This window comes from Anguilla anguilla, chromosome 1, assembly GCF_013347855.1.
Source record: "Anguilla anguilla isolate fAngAng1 chromosome 1, fAngAng1.pri, whole genome shotgun sequence".
Classification (NCBI taxonomy): domain Eukaryota; kingdom Metazoa; phylum Chordata; class Actinopteri; order Anguilliformes; family Anguillidae; genus Anguilla; species Anguilla anguilla.
The window spans coordinates 81,546,913-81,571,973 of NC_049201.1; the positions used below are offsets into that span (position 1 = coordinate 81,546,913).

Sequence of the window (25,061 nt, forward strand, 5' to 3'; positions counted from 1 at the left end):
GTTGACAATAGTGGCTCTAATTTAATTTGACACAACAGCTGTTCTGCCTCCTTGGGCCACGACCGTGACCCCGTCCACGACCACAACCACAACCACAACCACAACCACAACCACAACCACAACCACAACCACAACCACAACCACAACCCTGTCCTTCGTTACCAACCTCAACCTCACCGATCTGCTCCATGTTGTCAGAAACTGCCATTTAGTTTTCTAAGCAGCCTTTTATGTAGCAGTGAAGAGATTATCAATTGCGTTGCAATGCTACTCACCTGGGCAAGGTTGTTGGAACTACTGAGACATGACTACAAACACCTGTTGAACTGATTTAGTAATCTGCATTTGTAGTAATAAGCATTTGAACATTGTTGTAATAGTAGGTGGCTGTATTCTGAGAATGGAGCATATGATTTAGAGTTTGGCACTTTGTATTAACAGTTTTGCACTTTGTATGTCAGCATTGGATGTAGTGTCTTAAGGTAAGAATTCTGCAAGTCAGTTTTACACTTTGTATGTCAGAATAGGATGTGGTGTCTTAGAGTATGAATTATGAAAGTCAGTTTGGCACTTTGCATTTTGAGTTTTGTACATTGAAATTCTGCTGTGCAAAATGAGTCGTAAAAAACTGTAATTAAATAAACCATAGCAAAAGTGTTCGCTTGTTTCTCAAGGCAATGGGAGTAAATTCCACTAGAGGGAGACAAATATCCCGAATGGGCCAAAAGTGACAAAACTGGAGATTCTGAGCCAGGGAAGTCACACTTCAGTCCTGGACGGTCGCAGTGTGTGCTGGTGTTCGGTGTGTTTCAGCACGAGTGATCAATCGAAGTCTTTGATTGGCTTAAGTGTCCATACACTCCTTGTTCTCAAAGCCTTAATTGTTTGCTGATTGCAAGGAGGCCATCAGTAACCGCAGACACTAAATGGTAAATGGACTGCATTTATATAGCGCTTTTATCCAAAGCGCTTTACAATTGATGCCTCTCATTCACCCATTCACTCACACACCAACTGTGAAAGGCCGCCAAGGTACCAATCAGCTCGTTGGGAGCAATTAGGGGTTAGGTGTTTTGCTCAGGGACACTTCGACACGCCCTGGGCGGGGGATCGATCCGGCAACCCTCCGACTGCTAGACAACCGCTCTTATCTCCTGAGCTATGTCACCCCACTACAGCCCCACTACAACCCTCCAGGCCTGGCGTTTCACACCTCTTTTGGAAGTGGTACAAAACAAATGAGTTCTGTGTGTACAAAGCATGACGTGCTTAGGAAAAAAAAACACAACTTATTAAGCAATAAAAAACCTCTGAAATATATTTATGTTAAAGAATCTTATGATCACAGCCATTACACTTGAGCGATGATGGATTTCAAATCTACGCTTGCTGTTGTTTAGAGTTTTCCTCATTGCTCAAGGAAAGCTGAATTCAGATACAAAGCGACTTATGTGCATGCATTCAGGAATAAAAATGTCTATTGAGATAAACTGTATTTGTGTGAATGAAAGCTTGAATTTATGCAATCTGGATGCACTATAAAATATATTATTAAAATGATCTGTTACTAAAAGGGTTTTTTTTTCCACTTTTCAATTTTTGTGATGTTTGATTTTTAAGGGAGAACGCGGACAAAAAAAAAGAAGTTGAAATCTATGTCTTGTTTTTCTTTGCCACTCACAGCCTATTCATATGGATACAGGAGGCAAAACTGAACAGTGGTACACAGAGGTGACAGCGTTCAATAAATGCAGTTAGCAGAAAAACTGAGGATATATTGACAGTTGCATATATTTAATAAAATTGCTAGATGAACACCTCCCTCCAGAGGAAAAGAGGCATGTAAAATTATTTCAGTATACCGTACTCAAAAGACAAAACTGATCTATTTTTTTTGCTAAAATTTCCATAGTTCTCAATCGCATGACTGGACAAGTTAAAAGTAGAAAATAACCCCAAGGTTTGTCTGACCCTTGAGATGACTTCCCATATTTGAAAGCCCTTTAAACCTGTATGGACTTGCATGATAATATTTGCAGCCTGTTAACAAGCTCAGCAATGTGAAAAGCTTTTGACTTGCTAACAAGCTACAGTTGGCCAAAGCTTCTGTCTGAATTGCTGGCAAACTGATGTTCGTGTTGCTAATATTTTAGCTAGCTATTACAGTGTGCCGGCAAATACAAGAAATCATTCATTTAAAATCAACATTTTACCTCAAGGCATTGTATTGTTTACTGTTGTGGCTTATCTCTTGGTTTAAACTGTACTGCACCATATTTATTTATTTACTTATTTATACAAGTAAACCTTATGGGTTGACAGGCAAGGGGGCAGTGGGTGGGGTGTCTAGATGGACCTTCATCTTTATAAATTGTGTGTGTACCTGTGTGTGTGTGTGTATGTTTTGGGGGGATTAAGGATTAAGGATATGCTTATTGGATTAGGCCGCCCTGTTCACAGGACAGATTACACACAATGACACCGTCAGCACACTGCTCCTGCTATCTGGACTAGAAAAGACCACTGGTGTCCCCTTCTGGAATCCACTGTTCGGACTGGTTCCGCTTGACAGGAAGTTTTCCCTGAAGGCTAAATTCTATTTTATCAGTGTCTAACCTTACAGAATGTGAAAGATAGAATTGTACATATGTATTTACATATGTTTTCAAATACAAATGCATATTTGTATTTGACCCAGGTCTGGTGTGCTTGCATGTGTGTGTGTGTGTGTGTGAGCGAAAGATACATTTTTTTTTATTGATAACCTATTTTAATCACCTGGACATACTTTGATAGAGACTTTGAATACATTCATAGGTTTGTTAATGACTTTATATATTTGCAATATTTATGGATTGAAATCATAAAAATTCTGTACCAGACCTGGGTCAAATACAAATATGTATTTGTATTTGTATTTGTATGTAGATACATACTTGAAGTACTCTCAAATACATTCACACATTAAATATTTTGCATTTGATTTATTTAAAATATTTTATTGGAAAACCTGTCATGGTTCTGCATTTTCTGTTTCTGTTTTTCCCCTTTTGGCCGCCAGATGGCTGCACATCAGTTTTGTGTTTCAGTTCGTTCTCCCTCCCTGTGTTAATTGTATCTCATAAAAAACACGTTTTCAACGTACAAAAATGCCAAGTTACTCACACATACAGTACATACACCGTCTATAACTCATTCATTCAGACTGCCAAAATCCAGGCCTGAATTTCAATGAGTTCCACGAGGCAATTCGAAATGTTTGACACTTTGATCTGACACAAAGTTTGCATGACATTGTAAAATGGTAAGATTACAAAACACAGGGCCAAGTGACTTGAAAGAATTGAGGAAATATTGGGTAGCGTTGCTTTGGAATACATCTTATTTCATTTCGGTGAGGCAAGATAGCCTATATTATTTGTAGTACCGTAACGTGGCGTCATTTTGATATCAATACTTTCAATGGAAATGTGTTTTTTATGAGATATAATTTCTTTTTGCAAAGCGTTTTATTATGAGAGTGAGAAATGCAAAGTGACCCTGTAAGAAACGGTTGTGGATTATGGCTATCCTTGTGTGAATTTGTACAGTCTGATGAGCGTGTACAGTTTAGCAGTTTCGGCTCGCTATATATGTAAAACAGTGGCTGTGACAAAGGGTGTGGTGGCGTAAGTGTAAAAACGCATCAGAAACGCAGGCGAAATATGGCCAGTGTATGTACTCACGGATTTGACGGCCATCCAACCAGCCTTGATTAACAAAAGAATCAGCAAGGCCGTAGAAATAGAGCTCCCTAGGTCGCAACTTGTGTACCCTTCTGTCCTGCTTCATTGTCTGTTATTTCGTGGAGATGCACTTTTAGTGTTTGTAAGGTTTATAAGAAATTTTGATAGGCTTATCTGCAGGTAGGAGTCCTCTTCGCTGTTTTGCTAATCTAGAACTGGAAAACTTGATATTGGAGACATGTTGTTAGTGGGATAGGCGGCAGGAAAAATAAGGATGAGAAGAAGAAGAAGAAAGAGAAGAAGAAGAAGAAGAAGAAGAAGAAGATGACGACGACGACGCAAATTCCCCTTAGTTTGGGGCTTAATTGTGTGGACATGTGAAGCTGTTTATGAAACCTGTCTGTTGAAATGGTGTCAGAATGTACATAATTTAACATTTTTAAGGGCTGAGTGTCTGTGGCTGTTGTGGTTATTTCTGTGGGGAACCCTGAAGAGTGCTGTATAGGTATGGGGCATGCCCCCGCCAAGGTGTAACATGGCGAGATGGCATCCCTGCCATCCCAATTATTGGTTTTAATTATTCTATCATTGTTCCCACCTGTGCCTTGTTATCCCCTCCTTTTCTGGTTTGATTGTTTTCACCTGTGTTTTGTTACCCTTGTCTATTTAAGTTCTTTGTTTCCTGACTCGGGTGCTGGTTCCTTGTGTTTCTGCCTGTGTTCCTGCTTGTGTGTGTTCCGCCTGCCCGTGTTCTGTCCTGCCTGTGTTCCGCCCTGCCCATGTTCCGTTCTGTTTTTTTCAGTTCTTAAGAATCTTTTTGTGTTTGTGGTTTTGCCCCTCATGGCTTTTTGTTTGTTCCCTGTTTGTTAAGTAAAGTCTTTGTTTGAATTTTCCTTTTGGAGTCTCCCATGTTTTTTTACTCTGCGCCTGGGTCCAACCCCCGAATCCCTGACAAAACCAAATACTTTCACAAACAGTAATAAAAAAATACATTCCTTTAAACAAATGCTTTCCTGGGAAATCAAATACTTTTTCAAATAGTATTTAGACCCTTTTAGAAATGTATTAAAATACAAATATTTAAAATATCCCAGAGTTCTTTGTACAATACTCCTTGGGGCTAGGGGTTGAATTTGGGCAAGGGTAGCCTATGTCGGAAATTTTAAACAACCCATGTGCTGCTTCTAACAGTCAGTAGCCTAAATGCCCGTACATGTCTTTGCATGGGGAATGGCAAACTCAGACTTCTTGATAAGCTACTTGACAGTTTGTTTGTTCCAATGAAGTTAGTGGCTTTTACTGTATTTCCTGTGTATTTTCTGTGGTCAGAGCGTTCGACAGCCATGCAAACAGTTTCTTCTTTTACATTCTGTAAGGTTAGACACAGATAAAATAAAATTAATTCGTACATACTCACTACCAATTAACAATGGAAATCGGTACAGTTGGACTGGGGCCATCAGCAGTCACCTGACCCATTCTAGTCAAAATACTGTCCTCTAAATTGGACAAAACGCTCAAATTTCAGAGCTGATAGGTTCTCGCATGCTTCTCAAGTCTTTCAACAGCTTGGTGCAATTGCGTATGTTGCACCACCGGCTTTATGTTGTGAAAGTATTTTCAAATAATTTAATTAAATCAAACCCTTTTTATGTGAAAATTCAGCATTTTTAAAGACCCGCAAAATTTCTGCATTTTTATTGCTACTTGGCACTTAGTCGATCGATTAAATCAGTTTATTTCACAGTTAACGCACATCGTCTGGTTTCTAGGTTTTCGTTTTTAAGGCGAAAACAAAAACCAGCAGACCCTGGACCTCTGGGGATCAGGACCAGGCCACTCCTGAAAAATGGTGCGATTTGTAAATTTGTTGGTGTCTGGTTTTTTTTGCAGCTGAGGACGGATTCCATGGCGGACGTGCTGAGGAGCCTGAACCTCCTGGAGGTGCTGAAGGAGTCCATGGAGAAGAAGGGGCTCTCCGAGGTGAAGGAGGCGGTGGAGGACCTCTTCATCAGGAGGGTGAACATCGCCGTGGTGGGGGAGAGCAGCCCGGAGAAAACCACCCTCCTCAACTCCCTCAGAGGCCTGGGGCCCGGGGACGGTGGGGCGGCCCAGTTCCCCTCCCCCAGCCCCCAAAAGGAGCGGACAGTTCACCCAAACCCCAAACCCCAAACACCCCGACTTCCGACTGTGGGACGTGCCCTGATGGCTCACCCTTTGACCCAGAGGATTACAAGAAAGTCAAGTTCCTGCGCTACAATACCGTCATCGTGACGTCCTCTTGGATGCGGTTTTGCAGCAACAGCGCCCTCGTGTGGCGGGAGGCCAGATCGCTCCAGAGGGAGGCTGTGTACTTTGCCTTGCTGGCCTCTGAGCATGACTCGCAGGAGTCCATGGAGCCTAGGCGGAAAGCCAGCCAGGAGGTGTTGGGGTCGGAGAGCCTGGCTTCCCCGAGAGACTTCCTGGTACGTGGCACCGCCTTGGAGGCCCTGGACTTCCCCGAACTCCTGGAGGAAATGTGGTAGGACGTCCCGGAGGTCAAGGCTGCCGCCCTCCTCCTGGCCCTTCCGGCCTTGTTCGTCACCGTAGTGACCACAAAGCGGGACGCCCTCAAGGCGCTGGTGTGGGTGGCGGCCTCGCTCTCGGGTGGCGTTTCGGCCATTCCCGTGCCCCTGGTGTCCTCCGCGGTGGACGCCGGAGGGGGGGTGTGGATCCTGAGCAAGGCGCGTGACTCGCTGTGCCTGGACGACGCGACGCTGGAGGGGCTGGCCCACAGCCGCTCCTTCACCACCATGTTCCTGGCGCTCAATGGCGCCATCGACGACATGGCCGCCAATGCGGAAAAGGTGGTGGCGGCTGCAGTCAGGGGGGCAGATTGAGGAACTGAATTCTTCACGACCAATTTAAGAAAAAAATAAATAAACTGGAGGTGGCCTAATACTTTTTGGCCTGTACTGTTCATGTTGCATTATGCATTTGCATTAATTTCATATTTTTGTTTGTTAATTTTCCATTATTTCTTGCACTGTGAACATTGCATCAGACATAAGAAAGCTCTTTAATGAAAAAAAAAAGTGCAAAATTTTGAGTGATATTTCATGGTAACACTTGCTAAACTTGGCTCCGTTGTTGTTATTATCACTTGCTGCATTTTGAGATCAGGTCTTGAGTGACAATGCATTGGTTCGGTGAATAAACTCATTGCAAATATCCAAATTTTTCTCCCTACTTTCCGTGAAGAAGTCAGTTCCCAATAACAGCTGCAGAAGATTATTTAAAACAGAGTGGGGGGAAGTGCAAACATACAGTATTGAGTGAGAAAGAAAGATAATGACACTTCCCTCTGCATCTTCTGCAGGAAACATGTTCTTTTTTTTTTTTTTTTGACACTTGGCTAAACTGTGAAAATGCACTACCAAGAAGGGGGGTTCTGTTTGTGTGTATTTCCTGTCTAAGGAAGAGGGGCCATTTTTAAGTTTCAGTCATTTTACGATAAGGACATAGTACATCCAGATTAACTGTAGCTGATTTCTAATACTCTGTCACATCCAACTTGTAGGTAAGCAGCCACTTTTACAATTCTTTCATGGGTAAATGATTTCCAGCATTTCTGTTTCTGATGGGGTTGTCTTCTCTATACCCCCTCCAGATACAAGTATCAATGCCATTGCTACAACAGTTATTAACATTTCATTTGAATGTTTGTGAGTTTAGTAGCATTTGTCTGAACTCTGCCTTGTTTCTGGGAAAACAAATAGCAAGTGTTATCGCTTTAATTAGAAATTGACTTTGCTGTTATTGTGGCCTTTTGAGTTCAAAATAGAGGTGCATTGATCTAAATAATTTAATAATTCCAATCAGGAAAGATATGCACTCAAGGTTTTCAGTCAAATATTCTTATTCAAAAATATTAACACCGTACTGTACAAATTAATATTTTAGCAAATTACTAGTGGAAATACTTTGGAGATATGACGTGCTTTTGACTCAAATCCTGTGTGGATCCCAGCTTGTACAACACATCCTTGCGTAAGATGTTTATTTTATTCAGATGCTGATCTTTCTGGGTGTAATAGGAAAGAGTAGGCTGCATAGATTGTTCACAACATAGAATGGTGTAAAATGGTGCAATTAATTAAATAATGCTGTTTTTTTAATAAGCTGCAGTCTGCATTAACTGTGTTTATTTAACCAGGTTAGTCTCATTGAGATTAGAAATCTCTTTTTCAAGAGAGACCTGGCCAAGAAAGCAGCAGTTGATTATAGACACAACAAAATTTCACACACTATAAAAACAGACAAACAGCAATGTTCAAAGTTTCACAATCTGGTTAACATGAGTAATCTGTAGTGCAACTAAGGGTCAAAAAAGTTTCACTTTCCTCCATAACCTTAAGCCTTTAAAAAAAAATAATAATTTAATGATAAAAGCTCCTGTAAATGTTCTTTCTGGAGCTCATTCCACACAGAAGGAGCTGGAAACTGGAATGCTTTTTTGCCAGCCTCAGTATGAACCTTTGGCACAGACAATAAAACACTGTTTTGTGAGTGAAGTCGGTATTTTCCATTAGTCTGCTGGACAATGTACATGCAAAGGTAAGATGGAACCAATTTCAATATGGCCTTGTAAATGAAAATATACCAGTGACACAGCCTACGTAATGCCAAGGAGGGCCAGCCTACTCTTCTATAAAGAATACAGTGATGTGTCAAAAATTAATTTGTAATTTGTGACAAACCTCAGTGCCCCATGATACACTATGTCCAACCGACGCAATGACACTAAAGGTGCATGCATATATAACATGTCTCCATTATCTATTACCGGTAAGAAAGTAGTTGAGACTAGCCTCTGTCTCACCTGTCAGAAAAACAGGACTTGTTTATAAAATAAAAACCCAGCTTAAGCCTAAGCCTTTTTTACAAGGGAATCTATATGAAACTTAAAAGTGAGACCATCATCTAATAAAAAACCCAGGTACTTATAAGTTGTCACCCTTTCAATTGGTTTATTCTGTGTGGTAACGATACAAGGTAATGTCTGCGGCTCTATCTTTGATCTAGTGAAGAGCATCAACTTGGTTTTATCAACATTTAAAATAAGCTTCAGCTGATAAAGCTGAGTCTGCATGGTATTAAAAGCAGACTGTAGGTCTTCAAAAGCCTTTTTTACTGTTTCTGCATAAGAGTAGATGACTGTGTCATCTGCATAAAAATGAAAACTGGCATTTGACACATGTTTTCCAATATTGTTTAAATAAATTGTAAATAAAAGAGGTCCTAGGACTTAGCCCTGTGGCACCCCATTCTGTGCAGTTAAAACACCAGATGTCTTTCCATCAAACTGGATGCACTGTGTTCTTTCTAAGAGGTAGCTTCTGAACCAGGAAACTGCCTGGTCAGAAAATCTTATATTGACTAATCTTTGTATCATGATGTCATGATCCACAGTGTCAAATGCCTTCGACAGGTCAATAAAAAGGGTGACACAGTGTTGCTTCTTATCCAAGGCACAGATAACATCATTAACCACTTTAATTGCTGCAGTAGTAGTGCTATGCTGTTTTCTAAAACCTGATTGGCACTCAGCTAAAATATTGTTGTTGCTTAAAAATCCCTTGATCTGATCACACACCAGTGTCTCCAATACCTTAGCCAGAATTGAAAGCTTAGAAATAGGCCTGTAGTTATCTAGATTTGAGGGCTCCCCTCCTTTAAACCGGGGCAAAACAAAGGCAGATTTCCATACACTGGGGATAACATTCAATTCAAGAGTGAGATTAAAGAGATACGTTAGGTCAGTAATAAAATCAGAAGAAAGTTTCAATAGATAAGGATCCAAGTTGTCAGGACCAGCTGCTTTTTTGAGTCTATGCCTTTAAGCGCTTTGTGTACTTCTGGTAGAGAAAAAGGGGAAAAACAAAAACTTTGTCCCATTCTTATTTACAACGGCATCAGTAAATGGCTGATTACCTGATGTAGCCTTAAACAGAAAACCAGAGGAAACAAAATGTTTGTTGAAACAGTTGAGCATTTCAGCTCTATCAGTGACCTTATCAACGTCCTTTATAATACATGACGGCAGTTCATAATTACAGTTTGTACTCAGGGATTTGATTACTTTCCAAAATTTGAAAGGGTTGTTTAAATTTTTAGTTGTGGTTGATACAAAGTAGTCAGATTTTAGCTTCTTAACTAAAAGTGTACACTTATTCCTCAGAAACCTAAATATTAGCCAATCTGACTCTGAACCTGTTCTCCTAGCAGTAGCCCAAGCTTGGTTTCTCATGTGTAATTGCTTAGACAACTCATCAGAAAACCAAGGATTTTCCCTACCTTCAATCCTATAAGTTATAAAAGGAGCATGTTTGTTTGAGATTTTCAAGAAATTGTCCCTAAAGGAAGTCCAAGCCATTTCAACATTTGGAGTAAGACTGATCCTGCTCCAATCACAATAGTGCAGGTCGTGTAAAAACGATTGTTCTGAAAAATGTTTAAAATTACGTTTTATAGAAAACAGCGGTTGGTTTTAGGGATCTTAGTGCAGCGTATAGCTGCAATGGCACAGTGGTCACTCAGATCATTAACAAAAAAACCAGTTGCAATATATTTGTGCGGAACATTTGTCAGGAAAAGATCAATAAGGGTCAATTTCTCTGGACATTTTTCTGATTTGGACAGGTTGGGCCACTTATTAATTGAGTTAAATTCATAAAGTCGCTGTAAGCCTTTAAATCATCAGAGATCGGTTTTAACCAATCCCAATTTAGATCTCCGACAATGACAACCTCACCGTAGTTCAGTTTCACCATGCATTTCATGAAAGAAGACAGCATATTACTTGGAGCAGATGGAGGTCTGTAACAACCAACCACAGTAATGAAGACGTCTTTCGACACCTCTACTCTTAGAGCAAGCATTTCAAATTGTTTGCACGCGGACTCTGACAGCAGTACACTCGTACGGAAATTACTTTTGGCATAAATAGCTACACCACCTCCCCTTTTGCGTCTGTCAGTGCGGAACACGTTGTAGCCATATATATAAATATCTTTATCAGGAACCGACTTGCTCAACCAAGTTTCAGATATCACAATTATATCAGCATCAGTTGATTCAACCCAAATCCTTATCAGGTCTATTTTCGGAACTAAACTACGAACATTTATTTTATTTTTAATATGTTGAAATGTTCGTCTTGATACATTATTTTTTGCTTGCTGCCCAAACTTGAAAACAGGACTACCAAACAAGGCCTAGCAAAAGGGCCCTTGAAGTGCGACAAAGTCTGCAAAAGAAAACCTGGTGGATTATATTATTTCAAAATTCCAGCGTAAGTGGCATAAGAGTGGCTTCAGCGCCTCTCGCTGGAGTTGTTCTGATCAGCTAGACCACCATCTCCCAGCCCCTGTTCCATGGTCAACATTCTCCATGGCCAGGGCCGCATTAAGACATTATGGGCCCAGGGGCTTCAATATTTTCCAAGGCCCCCCTCCCCCTACCGCCACCTACGGCCTGTTCAGTCGTGCATACTGTGCACTGTTCAGTGCGCTGGAAGTGACATCATCCAGGTACACTCGATACAGAGCAGTGTACTCAAATGATGTCATTTCAGTGCCCTGAACAGTGTTGAACAGTTGTCTAAAGTCACTGCATGACTGACATCAAAACAAATCCCACAGTGCTCCTTAAAGTAACAAGGCTAACAAACTTTTCAACATATTAAAAATAAAATAAAATAAAACCTATTCTTCTGCCTATTATTTAAAAATAATAGGTGTGGAAAATGAGTACAGTTAACTTACAAACTTACAAAACACTTACAAACACTGGACTGCAAACTCAGACAAAGACTGATATGCTGCCACTGATATGCTGCATATGCATGCATATACACAGGCTCACAACCATGCATACACACACACACACACACACACACACATATTCACACACATGTACACACGCATATGCAAGCACATACAAGCACACACCCATGCATGCATGCCAACACATGCACACACATCTCCACACACATACATACGCACATGAATGCACATACACACACAGACATAGACACACACACACACACAAACTTCATACGTGGGTTCACAGTGTCCTCTTTTCCAGATTTCTCACACTGATAAAGGAAGGTTCATCATGATCTCTTTCTGGGCCATGGTCCTCTTTCTGATTGGTGGTATGTACCTGCTACGACATCCCTGTCCCTTGCACGTTTCGTTATGCCCTTGTCTCTGTCACTGACAAACTTCACTCGTAAGCATTTTTTTCCCCAGTAGAAATCGGTCCTTGTTACTAGAAACCACGGTTTTATGAATGAACACAGTGTTAACTTCTGAGGATTATCTTTCTGCTGCAATCCAAAAGTGCAATATTAAGAACAGAAAATTCCACTTTAGAGGCAGACTGACTGCTCTAATGGTTCCTTCTTTTCTCTCTCTCTCTCTCTCTCTCTCTCTCTCTGTCCTTTTCTACCGTAAGACTCTGCTTGCAGTTCCAGTGAGATGACAGCCAAAGAGGGCTCCTGTGTGACGGTCCACGTAACTCTGTCCGATATAAGGCATCCTGGGTACATTGTTTGGTTGAAGGACGCCGTGTGGAATCACACGGCAAAGGATTTTGAGGGCACAATCGTGCACAGCCTCAAACCTGACAAACACAACGCGAGTGAATTTGAAAACAGAGTGTCTGTGGGTTCCACTGGGGATTTATACGAATTGACCATCAGTAACCTGAGACTGGAAGACAGCGGAAAGTACTTGATTAGATACTATAATGAAGATGATCCTTTTTATAAACGGACCAGCTCGACAATGAGTCTTGATGTTCAGGGTAAGTTCTTTTGCAGTGATATATATATATATATATATGATAGAGGCCCCTTTATGTTCACCATCCAGTAGTTGTCTAATTGTCTACTGTATGAAAAGTATTTGTCTGGTATTGGATTTATGATTTAAGCAGCAGTCGTTGCAAAGATGCACAACCGGCAATCCAGAAGAAGCATGATTCAGTTACCAACAGTGATGTATTTGTAAGGAATCTGTGTGCAATATGAATGCTGATAGCTGTTGTCCCTTAACCTGCTACTGGCAAAACTGTCAGCATTGTCATTTCAGATATTCACAACTCGAAAACCTGAAGGAACATACTTCAAGGTTACCCACAGTAATGCTTTTGCTTATATTTGCAGATGACTGCTATGCAATTAAGCTGGTTTCATTTTATTTTGTTCTGGGCTCACTTAAACACAGATATCATCTCATTATCACCATGAGCATCTGCATTTATGTATTTCATGAGGGACTGTGTGCAATTAATCACATTCACGATGGTCGTACGAGCCAGCCAAGAGGCCGCACGTTGCTTTGCAATAATAGGCCCCAGAGCAGAGGGGGTTACAGGCTTGACTCAGACAAAGAAGCCCAGAACATGACAAAAAAAGTCTTTAGGCAACTAAATAAATCCATCACAGATTAACACATGATGATGAAACTGATGATAATCACCATCATCATCATAATAATCTTCTTCATCATAATCATCATCATCCACATCTTAATCATCTTCATCATCATATTCATGATCGTAATCATCATCATCACCGTCTTCATCATCATAACGATCTTCCCCTGTCGAACCTCTGCAGAGAACCCTTGCCAAGTCAGCGTAACAGGGCCGGAGCTGGTCCAGGCGGGGGCGGAGGTGATTTTGCACTGCTCCACTGTGGGGCACTGCCAGAACAGCCCCAAGTGGCGTAGCTCGGGGTCAGGCCTGGCCTCCAGTAAAGTCTCCGACACCCAGGGTGCGAAAACAGCCCAGCTGCGCTTCGAAGCGGACTGGTCACATGATGGGGTGACGTTCTCCTGTTGGCCGTCGCCGAGCAACGACGCGTGCGCCTCCAGAAACATCACGCTGGCCGTGGAATGTAAGTCGCGCAGTTTTAATTTTTATTGTTTTACCTGCCGATGCTGCAATCTTCATATCAGAGACACCGAAGCTACGTTTTACACATCACTGATATCTGAATTACCCACAATGCTATTGATCCAGTCTCTGTGCATTTTTTTCCATAGTTTACAGAAAGCTTTCTTCTTTCTTTATTTATTTATTTATTTATTTAGAATCCCCATTAGCAATACACAGTGTGCAGCTAATATCCCTTGTGTTCTGCATGATACATTTATTACGAAAAATGGCAACCTGTCATGTCTGTCCAGGGCTGCCTTGTATGTGCCAAAAATGTCAGGCCCCTTATGTGACACCCATTGAGTATGACCTCGTGTCCCTGTATGTCCCACAAAGTTTTACCTGCTGTCAATTAGTTCGGGGAATACACGTGCCAGGCCAAGAACATCATCAGCGCTCAAAACTCCACCGCTCTCCATGTAGACGTCTTGTGTGAGTGCTGTATTTAGAGTCCCAGTGCTCTCCGTGTAGACGTCCTGTGTGAGTGCTGTATTTAGAGTCCCAGTGCTCTCCGTGTAGACGTCCTGTGTGAGTGCTGTATTTAGAGTCCCAGTGCTCTCCGTGTAGACGTCCTGTGTGAGTGCTGTATTTAGAGTCCCAGTGCTCTCCGTGTAGACGTCCTGTGTGAGTGCTGTATTTAGAGTCCCAGTGCTCTCCGTGTAGACGTCCTGTGTGAGTGCTGTAAATTGTGCTGTAAATTCGGCGTGTCTCTCTCATTTTCGCGGCAGATGCGCCCAAAGACGTCCGTGCGACGGCGAACCCAGGAGGCGAGGTGAACGAAAAGACGAACCTGGATCTCAGCTGCGAGGCTCGTTCCAACCCTGGCGTGGACGCCTACGCCTGGTTCAAGCTGACGGGCAGGGGGGCGGAGGAAGTGGGCAAACGCCGGGTTCTGACCATCAGGAATCTGTCAGCAGCACACACGGGACAGTACTTCTGCAGGACCCGAAACAATATCGGGGAGGGGAACTCAAGCGTCATCGACGTCACTGTAAGATGTGAGTGCCTCTCCCTCACCTGTCCGCTCTACGAGGGCCTGTTCCAGTTATGTCACCTGCCTATCAACCTTTTAAGGCAGGGCTGACCCCACCCTGCTCCTGGAGATCTACCATCCTGTAGGTGGTGGATCTCCAACCCTAACGAAGCGCACCTCATTCAACAGCTAGAGATCTCATTGAGCTGCTAATCAGTAGAATCAGGTGTGCCAAATTAGGGTTGAAACGAACACCTACAGGACGATAGATCTCCAGGAACAGGATCGGGCAACCCTGCTTTAAGGTGTACTATCACAAATATGTGAAAATGTATGCATAGCATGTTCTGAACAGAAAATGTTCATGCTGATGTAACAATCACTGCTGGTTATTAAATGCCATGGGGTTCTAAAACACTGGCTTTGAATTTAGAAAAAACATTCCAAAAAACCTTCAAAGTCGCCAAGCAGTTAATACAATGGCAGGAGGCATAAATGCAGTAAATGTGATTAAGGGTTCCAAGCATTCTCCTGCAGCTCATAATGCAAGTGCATGTGTCGAGGGGATTGATTATTCATCAGATCAACTACATTTCCAGCACAAGCTAGCCTGCATAACAGCCTGCATTTGTAAGGTCGTTCACAAGGGTGCTGTCTGTTGGTTTGGTTCTTCAGTTACCTGCTTCCTGTTTCAGTGTATTGCTGTAATTCACTGATGGCAGGTAAATATGGACATACGGGACAGGTGGGAAAACCCATTTTTGGCTGAAATACTGGACGACCTTACCAACGCTGGGCTGTTGGCAACCGTGAATGTGAAACAAACGTTTTGCTGAATTCATACAGACGGATCCTTCAGTGTTTTCTTTTTTACACACTTAAGTACTTTTTTAAACAGACCTCAGTACTTTTATACTTCAGTTCTGATAAATGTGTGAGTGAAACGTGAAATGGGTTTTGTGTACTTATATGCAGACAAATCTGTAGCAGAGAAGCTGTGCTTTATTATTATTATTATAAGTACAAACATATATTACTACATAAATATACTCATTCTCATTTCTGTCTCCATCCAGACGGGCCCAGAAAACCAGTGGTTATTCACAATATGACCAGCAGAGGAAGCGGAAACACTGTGACCTTGATGTGCAGCAGTCAGAGTTATCCTCCCATCCGGAGTTACATGTGGCACGTACAGAAGGACAACGCGGAACCTTTACTCAGACACGGGCAAAATCTTACGATAGGCTCTGACGAGGAAGGGACCTATTACTGCACCGCGGAAAACGAGATCTCAAGCAGCAGCTCGGAACGCATAGTGATACGTTTCGATCGTGCGTATGCGCCAAAGTTTGCTAAATCTTCTCTGCTCTTTACACATTACTATGTGCAGATAAGCTCTGGGTCGCACGTGTTGAACGGGCTCTGATAAATTTCAAATACTTCAGATGCTTGTAAAAATTAAATCAATTCACAAAAGTGTACAATGAATATGATCCAAAGGACTCTGATAGAAATACTGTGTCACACGTACAGTACAAGATCGCCAGATGCCAGACGGTTTTGACCAGACAATATTAAATGACTGTTCTGAATAACTGATTGAAAATTGGCTGTTAGTTTGTAATGAATTTCATCTTCTATTTGCACTGTCACACTGTTTGTCCTCCTTTCCTACTCTAAGCTTTAAGCTGCCCTGTCACCAATGTGGGCATGTGCATGCTGTCCACATTGGACACGTTTTAAATCTGGCAACCTTATGAGTCACCCGTGTTTTAAAATTAACTTACAACCCCAGAGATGGAAGTTCACCACTTAACCCACCCAACCCCAATCCCACAGGATTTCAAGCTATTTCCCCGCAATGACGATTGTGCTACGTTAGTCAATGTTTTTAATACCACAAAAAAAGAAAAAGAAAAAAAGTGACCAGAATTTTTCAGCAAGGAATCTGCTCTCCGTGTAGACGTCCTGTGTGAGTGCTGTATTTAGAGTCCCAGTGCTCTCCGTGTAGAAGTCCTGTGTGAGTGCTGTATTTAGTGTCTCAATGCTCTCCGTGTAGACGTCCTGTGTGAGTGCTGTATTTAGAGTCCCAGTGCTCTCCGTGTAGAAGTCCTGTGTGAGTGCTGTATTTAGTGTCTCAATGCTCTCCGTGTAGACGTCCTGTGTGAGTGCTGTATTTAGAGTCCCAGTGCTCTCCGTGTAGACGTCCTGTGTGAGTGCTGTATTTAGTGTCTCAATGCTCTCCGTGTAGACGTCCTGTGTGAGTGCTGTATTTAGAGTCCCAGTGCTCTCCGTGTAGACGTCCTGTGTGAGTGCTGCATTTAGAGTCCCAGTGCTCTCCGTGTAGACGTCCTGTGTGAGTGCTGTATTTAGAGTCCCAGTGCTCTCCGTGTAGACGTCCTGTGTGAGTGCTGTATTTAGAGTCCCAGCGCATTGTGAATACTCAGCCTGTGGCTGTTATCAATTTGTGATTTACTGTTGGAGTGTCTGTGATTCACCACTAAGGTCTGTGACCCACAGTCACAGCGATTGTCTGTGATTCATTGTCACCGTACTTGACTGTGCTCTCCAATCACCAATCATCCTCTGCTCTTACTCTTTGACTGTTTTTTCCACAGCAACAGATATGAATGCAGTGCTTTTAACCATTAGACCTCCAGCACTGGAAAGCCAGATTAGCACATCAAGTTGTTTCTTAGAGGAGTCACATCAGGCAGAAAGCACAATTATTTTATTGGATTTTCTCGATTATGTTAAATTGCCAAGTGGTAGTTCAATATAATGGGTAATGAACTGGTCTTGCAAACTAAAGGTTGCGGGTTTGATTCATGGGTGGGGCACAGCATTGCACCCTTGAGGAGTGCACTTACTCAACTGCTTCAGTATATATCCAGATATATAAATAGGTACAATGTAAAAAAGCCAAAGTTGAGTAACTTGCTCTGGATAAGGATGTCTGCTAAATGCCCTAGAAGAAAATATATATAAAATGATTTGACAGGCCAACTTCATTCCAAAAATCTAAATCTATTGATTTTTCACACCTTTCCATTATTTGTACAACAAAAAAAACCAGTACAAACTATTTTTTAGCTATGGCAATTAGTTGTGTTTCTTCTTCTGTTATAAATATAATGCAACACCTATTACTGCCATTCAGACAGACAGCTCATTAAAGTCTTACCAACATTTTACTGCACCCAGACTAATCCAGTGGAGATGTGTTGTTTAATTCACTATGGCTTACAATTATGTAGGCCTATGTCTATGACTTTGTTTCCATATTATTTGACACAGTCAATGAACTTCCTTTATTCTGGTTTTGTATGAAGTTGTTTATCCAGAATCTGCAAGACCTGAAATTGATTAAACAGAATTGGAGGGGCAGAGTACTCAAATTGTTATGAATAGTTTAAAATTAGGAGATCCAGTTCTTACCCTCATTATAAAAAAAAACTTTTTAACTGCTGGATATCTATAAACAAGTAATGTCTGATGATGTCTTTCATTAAGTCTTTTAGGCATGAATGAGGTCCAACCATCATGACTGATTTTTTATTTTTATTCTTTTTTCAGAATTACATTGCAATCCACTGTTACATATTATAATCGTAGGACTGATTTGTCTGTATGTGCTGACTGTTGGATTCTGTATCCACAAAAATAAAAGGTACAGTCATTTTGATCTTCCTGCTGATAAAATAGATCATTACCATAATCTGTGACCAGATGCTAAGAGACAATTATGTTTTCAGTAAAATATTCTAAAAGTTAAAACTATCCCATCCAGTAAATGCATGTGGCTTGCAGAGATGTATTGGATAAGCAGAGGCAATAACACATTCTCTCTCTACTCTGATTTCCATGTCTCCAGGTTGTCTAGAAGACTTAAGGTCAGTCTCACCATCCTTTCCTCCTCTTCCTCTTCTGAAACACTCTGTCTGCAGCTCAGCCAGATTTCACCTCTATTTTACATTCACACCATCTGTGTGTCTTTTCCTTTAAAGGGAGGGAGGGACGGGGACACATATGCCAGTCTGCAGCTTTCCAACATCAGCCCTGAATATGACGTGCTGCAGGTGAGCAAGTGTGATATAGAGAATTATACACCAGGGGGCGCCACTACGCTCATATTTATGAAAACTCATATTTATGTAAATTAAATGTATGCAGATTCTCTCAATATCAGAGTTGTGTGTAGTAAAGACAGGATTAGATCTGCATTTGTCTTTAATCACTCAGTCCAAACAGAGGTGAAGACCTCCGAGACTCACCTGAAGTGCTCTGTAGAGTCACATTTGACTGGATTCCATCAACATTTGCCCTTAATGTTGATGCAGAAGCCTTTTGTTCTTTTCAAGAAATGGAAGTCTTAAGCCATCACACTGAAGTGTCCAGACTAAGGCTGAATCCACTGATCCTCCAACAAGTTCACTTGGCATCGCTCTCGCCTCCCACAATCGGTCGCTTGCGGGCATAGTAAAATTTAAATGGGGGATAATATACAAGTCAGATCTTTAATCTGATTGGTTATCACACTGGTCACTTTGTTTTCTTACCTCTTGTCGCTAGCTATCCCAACATGCCTTGCAGAGGCAAAGAATTGTCTCTCATTGACAATGAAGAGAGGCGATTACAAATTGGCTTCTCGTCGGAGGATATGTCGCTTCACTGTTAAAATTCAAAGAATGCATACATAATTGGACAATTTTTTTTAATTTCACAAGTTTTTGCAGAGTTAATTTTGTAATAAAAAAGGTTTTGTCTTTCCACTTTTTCCTCTTCATATGAACATAGGCACTGCCCTGAGACTATGCCGGTTCGTGCACTGAGGTGTTCCTTTAAATAACCATGAACCTGCGTGTGTGTGTGTGTGTGTGTGCGTGTGCTGTATATGTTAGGTAAAAAACAAGAATCAGAAACACACAGGGACTACACAAGAAGAGAACGATGATTATCAGAACCCTGAAGATGGAAACAGACCAGATTCAGGGGCTAATTAAAAATGTGAGCATGTTGTGTTTCCTTTAAAGCTGATTTATTTTTGCTTTAAAAACAAAACAAAAAAAAAACACAGAATGTTGAGGGTAATTTCTATCTATCTGTCCTAAGAGCATTTTTATGGCTTGCAGAGATGTTTATTTAGTATTTATCCCGAAGAATAGAATTTTTTTTTTTTTTTCATTTTTCATTCTTTTTACAGAATGACTATTTTTGTTCACTTCACTTGCATCTCTTGTGCTTTAATGACTGTATGCCATAGGTTGTTGTGTAAATTCGACTGCTGTCTGTTTTTGAGAGCACCAAATCAAAATTGCATCCTCATGGACTTCCAAAGAATGTTACATTGTGCTCTAGGGATGTGATACGTTTCGGAAAAAGTCCCTTGTCTCTCTCCTGAATTTGAAAAGCTGGTTTTCAGTCATTCTCCATCTTATGGTTCAAACATTCTGCTGAAAAGCTTAAAGGAGAAAGACTAATATCAATTACTGATTTCAAACATGTAATTCATGACTCAGGGACTGATGTATGCTCCTGTTTTTAGCCTCTGCTCTGCTCTTTAATTTCTATTATACTATTGTCTCACTGCACATTTGTTGTTTGTAACTTCATTGGCAACTGTCTTAATGGGTAACTCTGTATTTTATGTCAGGTCCCCCTTGTAAAAGAGATCAATCAGAATGGGGTACTGCTGGTTAAATAAAGATTAAATAAATATTTAATAAATATTAAATAAAGATTGAACATTTGTTTAAGTGTACAGGTGTGGATTTACTGTTCAAAAATAATCAAATTCTGATTCGATTATAAACTGTCTACTAAAACTGTCTAGGTTCATATTAGAAGCTTTCTTTAAAGTAAAAAAAAAAATGTTTTTAGTTTACTATTGTGCTCCCATATTTAATTACATTTTTTTACGATTGCTTTGACTCATTTAGCATAACAGTTTCAATGTGCAAAACTCTTAACACAGAATGCTGTACTGTTCATTTTGGGTTCAAAATGTAATGCAGCATGCAAAATAAAAATACCAGTGTCAAATCAGAGAATATTATATGCAAAAGTTTATCACAGAACCAGAACATTAGATATTTCAAACAATGAAAATCATTGCTGCATTTTCTATATACAACAGTCATCATCAAATAATGCTGCCGAACACAAAATCCTTCTGATCAAAAACGAGTTTGAAAGTGTTCCTCATGACGCAAAATGCTATACTCCTAATCTTGGGCTCAAAATCATATATAGCATGCACAATAGAAACAACTGAACCAAATTAGATTGTACTTCATGCTAAAGTTTATCATAGTGTAGCGTTCGGCGCGGAAAACAGAGGCGGAGATGGGGTTGTCCATTTCCGAATTGCCCCAGCGGAGCTTCGCTACATTGCAGACATCACTCATTAATAGTTCTAAAGATCTGTCCCGTTCGATCGGGCGAACAGCTCTTTTATAGCCCTGGGACGCCCTGATTGGCTTAATTCGCTGCCCTCGGTGCACCAATCACCGGACATTAGTGAGAGCCAATCGCAACATCAAGCACACAACAACAACAACACAAAACTAGCATTACTTACAGCGGTATTCACAGCGACATTAACAACACTACAATACAAAAGCATGAGGGTCCGACGAACACAAATACTACGAAGTTAGCCAGCGCTACATAAGCGACTATTAACAGGCACATTTAATAACAACACAAACACGATCATGCATTTACAAATATTTACAGCTAGCTACAATAACGGAGGCGAGATCACCACAATAGTGGCAGAACAGTGCATATGTTCATCGTTGAAGTTGAATTATTGGTGCATTTTCAAATACAACGGCCATTATCAAATAATGTGGTCAAAAACAAAATACTTGTTAGCAAAAAAGACTATGCCTAATGGTCATTTCCTCATAAGTACTTGAAATTATGTACAGCAAGCATTCCCTGTGATAGTCTGCAGTATAGCGCTTGTGTTTTTATGAAAGACAAACAAAATATTAGATTAGATTATATGAAGTTTAATCATTAAAGAAAAATCATACAGTAATGCAGTACTGTAAACACAACTGTATTGTACAGTAAAAACAAAAACAGTAAAAGCAAAACAGTTACAGTAACAACAAACTTTACTGTAAAGTACAAAAAGAAAAACTGCTTGGTGCTTAAGCAGCATTTTGCCTCTCCGCTGCATTTGGCCACAGAATTTCGTTGACGTTGCATCTGATGTATTCGTTGGCAAGACAGCACTGGTAAAATCGTTTAGAGTGCCTTATCCACCCCTGACACTGCTGGGCTGTAATGTCATTGCATGCCTCATCCATGGCCTGAAGGAGCATTGCCTGCTCATGTGGACGCCTATCGTATACCTTCCACCTCCAGGCCGAGAAAAACTCCTCGATGGGGTTCAGAAAGGGGGATTAGGATGGAAGGAATTTTGATCGGAACTCTGGATGGGCTGTAAACCGGTCTCGCACAGCCAATGCACGATGGAAGTTTACATTGTCCCAGACAATGATGAACACCATCTGAGCATTTGGCTGTACGAGACGGTTGTGCAGCCCATCCAGAAAATGTATGAGGCGCACAGAGTTGTATGCCCCCAGCAGAGGGTCACGAGCCTCAACTGCATTGTGGGAAATGGCAGCACACATTGAGATGTTGGCTCCACGTTGTCCCGGGACATCAACAGTGGCCCTCTGCCCAATTACATTCCAGCCCCAACGCCGGCGCTTGCCGTGTCCACGTGTCACTAAAGACAACGACGGCATCCATGTATGTAGCGCAACCCTCTAGGCCCGCCAACACCCTGTTCATGAGTCTCTGAAACGTCGAAGGAGAATTTTTTTGCGCTTTACCAACCAACACTGACTGCAGCATAACGACTTGTTCATCCTCCGGCCGATTAAGAACTTTAGCTAGTCTCTCAAACAGCACAAAAAACGTGTCTGGGTCTTTTTCAGAAGATTTAGGGATTGGACAAAGATTGCGGGTGACATCAAAACCAGAGGAGCCAGAATTCCCATCTAAAGAACTAAGTACAGAAGCCTCAAACCCAGGTCGACCTACCAAAGATTGTCTTAGTACTTTGCTCTTTAAATTTCTCACGCTCAAGCCAACTTATCCTGTTCAAATTTTAGTTTTGCAAACTCAATTTTCTCCTTTAAATCTTGTTCAGATTTTACTTTTCCAACTTCAAGCCTTAACCTCTGCATTTCAAAGTCATGCTTGACTGTCTCTAATTGCACCTGGTCCCGAAACTACATCTCATGTTCCAATTCAGACTCACTCTCTGGCTCTTGAGATGGCAGTGCAGCTGGCATGGGTGCTAATGACAATGTAATGTCCTGTTCGGATGCCAAATGAATTGCCATGTCTCTTAAATCACCTTTTTTGTGTGCAGATGCTACAGTGCCACCCCAAAACACTACTAGTTGACTTAATTCAGCCTTAGTAAAGGACAAGAATACACTGATTGACGGTTCCCTCCGAAAACCCTTAACCTTCCCGCTCTCTATGGCATCAAGGTCAGACATCATGTTAAATTGTGACAAACAAGGGAATTGCAAGAGAGATGCAACCTTCCGAACTGAAAATTTAAGAAGGATGAGCAGGGCACAAAGTGAGAAACGGGCAGGCAACCCGAAAAAAAAGAGCTCCCTGCTATACTAACGGAATCCCTAGTCGTCATGTGACGTAATGGCGGGGTATTTCATCACTCAACCCTGCAGCATAACACACAACCTGACAGACTGCGCAATCACACCACAGAATGAACCCAGGACAAATGCCACAAACCGATTTAGTCACACAAAAATAACAAACACCCACCAAAATCGCCAAACAGTATCCCTGAAGGACACTGTCGCTACAGCCTAATTGGGGCAATTGTGCACAGCTCTAGTAGTAACTGGCGTGTTGCCAGTCCAGATCAGTGTATCACTACTCACCCCTCCTCAATCGACACCGCAGCACTGAAGCAGAGAAGAAAAAAAAACGAAGTGCTGTAACGAAAACACAGTTCAATTATTCTCTCCACCCGTACGCTCAACAGCGTAACAATTTAGAAGGCTTTACTTCAACTTCAACCAAGCTCCTTCTAAAACAAACACAATGCCACGTGTGTCAAAAGAAATGTTTTTAATATAGCCTCAAGCTCAAGCTCAACGTTACACCAATTCAACTCAATTACGTTATTCCTTCAAAGAGGCTATCCAAACAGACCCGCACTTGCTGGTCTGCACAATGCAAGCACATAAACCGAGCTCACCAACACTTCCTGTACCACGCTCGCCACTGATAGGCCAGAACACCAGCGCACAACTGCGCCTACATACAAACCAGGAAGCAAACACTAGCTCTGCTTAATGAGAATCGAGAGAGCCACATGGAAAACCGATTATAACACTTTACCCATGCTAATTAAATATCAAAAAGGGACACGTTTGTGACCCACAAACAATCCCGGACGAGCCCTAAATTAATGTGACGACCCGGATCAAGGACCGACACATTAAACGGACACCAGACTTTAGTTGAAGGAAATAACAAGTGTTTATTGAAAAAGAGAACAAAACCAAATCAAACTGAAATCAAACTAACTATATCAGCGTCAGTAATCAGTGTGCATGGAGGTGTTGGGTAATGGCAAACTCAGACTTCTTGATAAGCTACTTGACAGTTTGTTTGTTCCCATGAAATCTTTTTAAAGTTAGCGGCTTTTACTGTATTTCCTCTTTTTTTCTGTGGTCAGAGCGTTCGACAGCCATGCAAACAGTTCCTTCTTTTACATTTTGTAAGGTTAGACACAGATAAAATAACATTCATCCTTACATACTCACTACCAATTAACAATGGAAATCGGTACAGTTGGACTGGGGCTGTCAGCAGTCACCTGACCCATTCTAGTCAATATACTGTCCTCTAAATTGGACAAAACGCTCACATTTCAGAGCTGATAGGTTCTCGCATATCCAATGCTTCTCAAGTCTTTCAACAGCTTGGTGCAATTGCGTATGTTGCACCACCGGCTTTATGTTGTGAAAGTATTTTCAAATAATTTAATTAAATCAAACCCTTTTTATTTGAAAATTCAGTATTTTTAAAGACATTTGAAAATAATTGTGAATAAAGGCAAATGCTCCTTAAATAAATTTTGTGATTTAAATACTCAGTATTCTCAGTATTTCAAATATAATTTCAAACAATTTCTAAAAAAAAGTGTTTAAAAGTAATAACTGAATCATTTCACAACAGCATGTTTTTGTGAGAATTCTGTATATATATTAAATTGTGTTCCATAAAGTCATACAGTTTAAAAGCATTCTCAGCTGTGCTCCTAACACGATGCCTAATACTCATTGAAGTTATTAGCA

At 41.2% G+C, this 25,061-nt stretch overlaps 1 protein-coding gene across 1 annotated transcript in view; it reads left to right on the forward strand.

Moving 5' to 3' along the window:
- Window positions 1-25,061, forward strand: part of LOC118226879 (myelin-associated glycoprotein-like) — a 103,213-nt gene that overhangs the window by 15,379 nt on the left and 62,773 nt on the right. Inside the window, exon 4 of the mRNA XM_035416842.1 lies at window positions 13,393-13,671. Coding sequence (XP_035272733.1) covers window positions 13,393-13,671 — 279 coding nt within the window. The remainder of the gene's footprint in view (window positions 1-13,392; window positions 13,672-25,061) is intronic.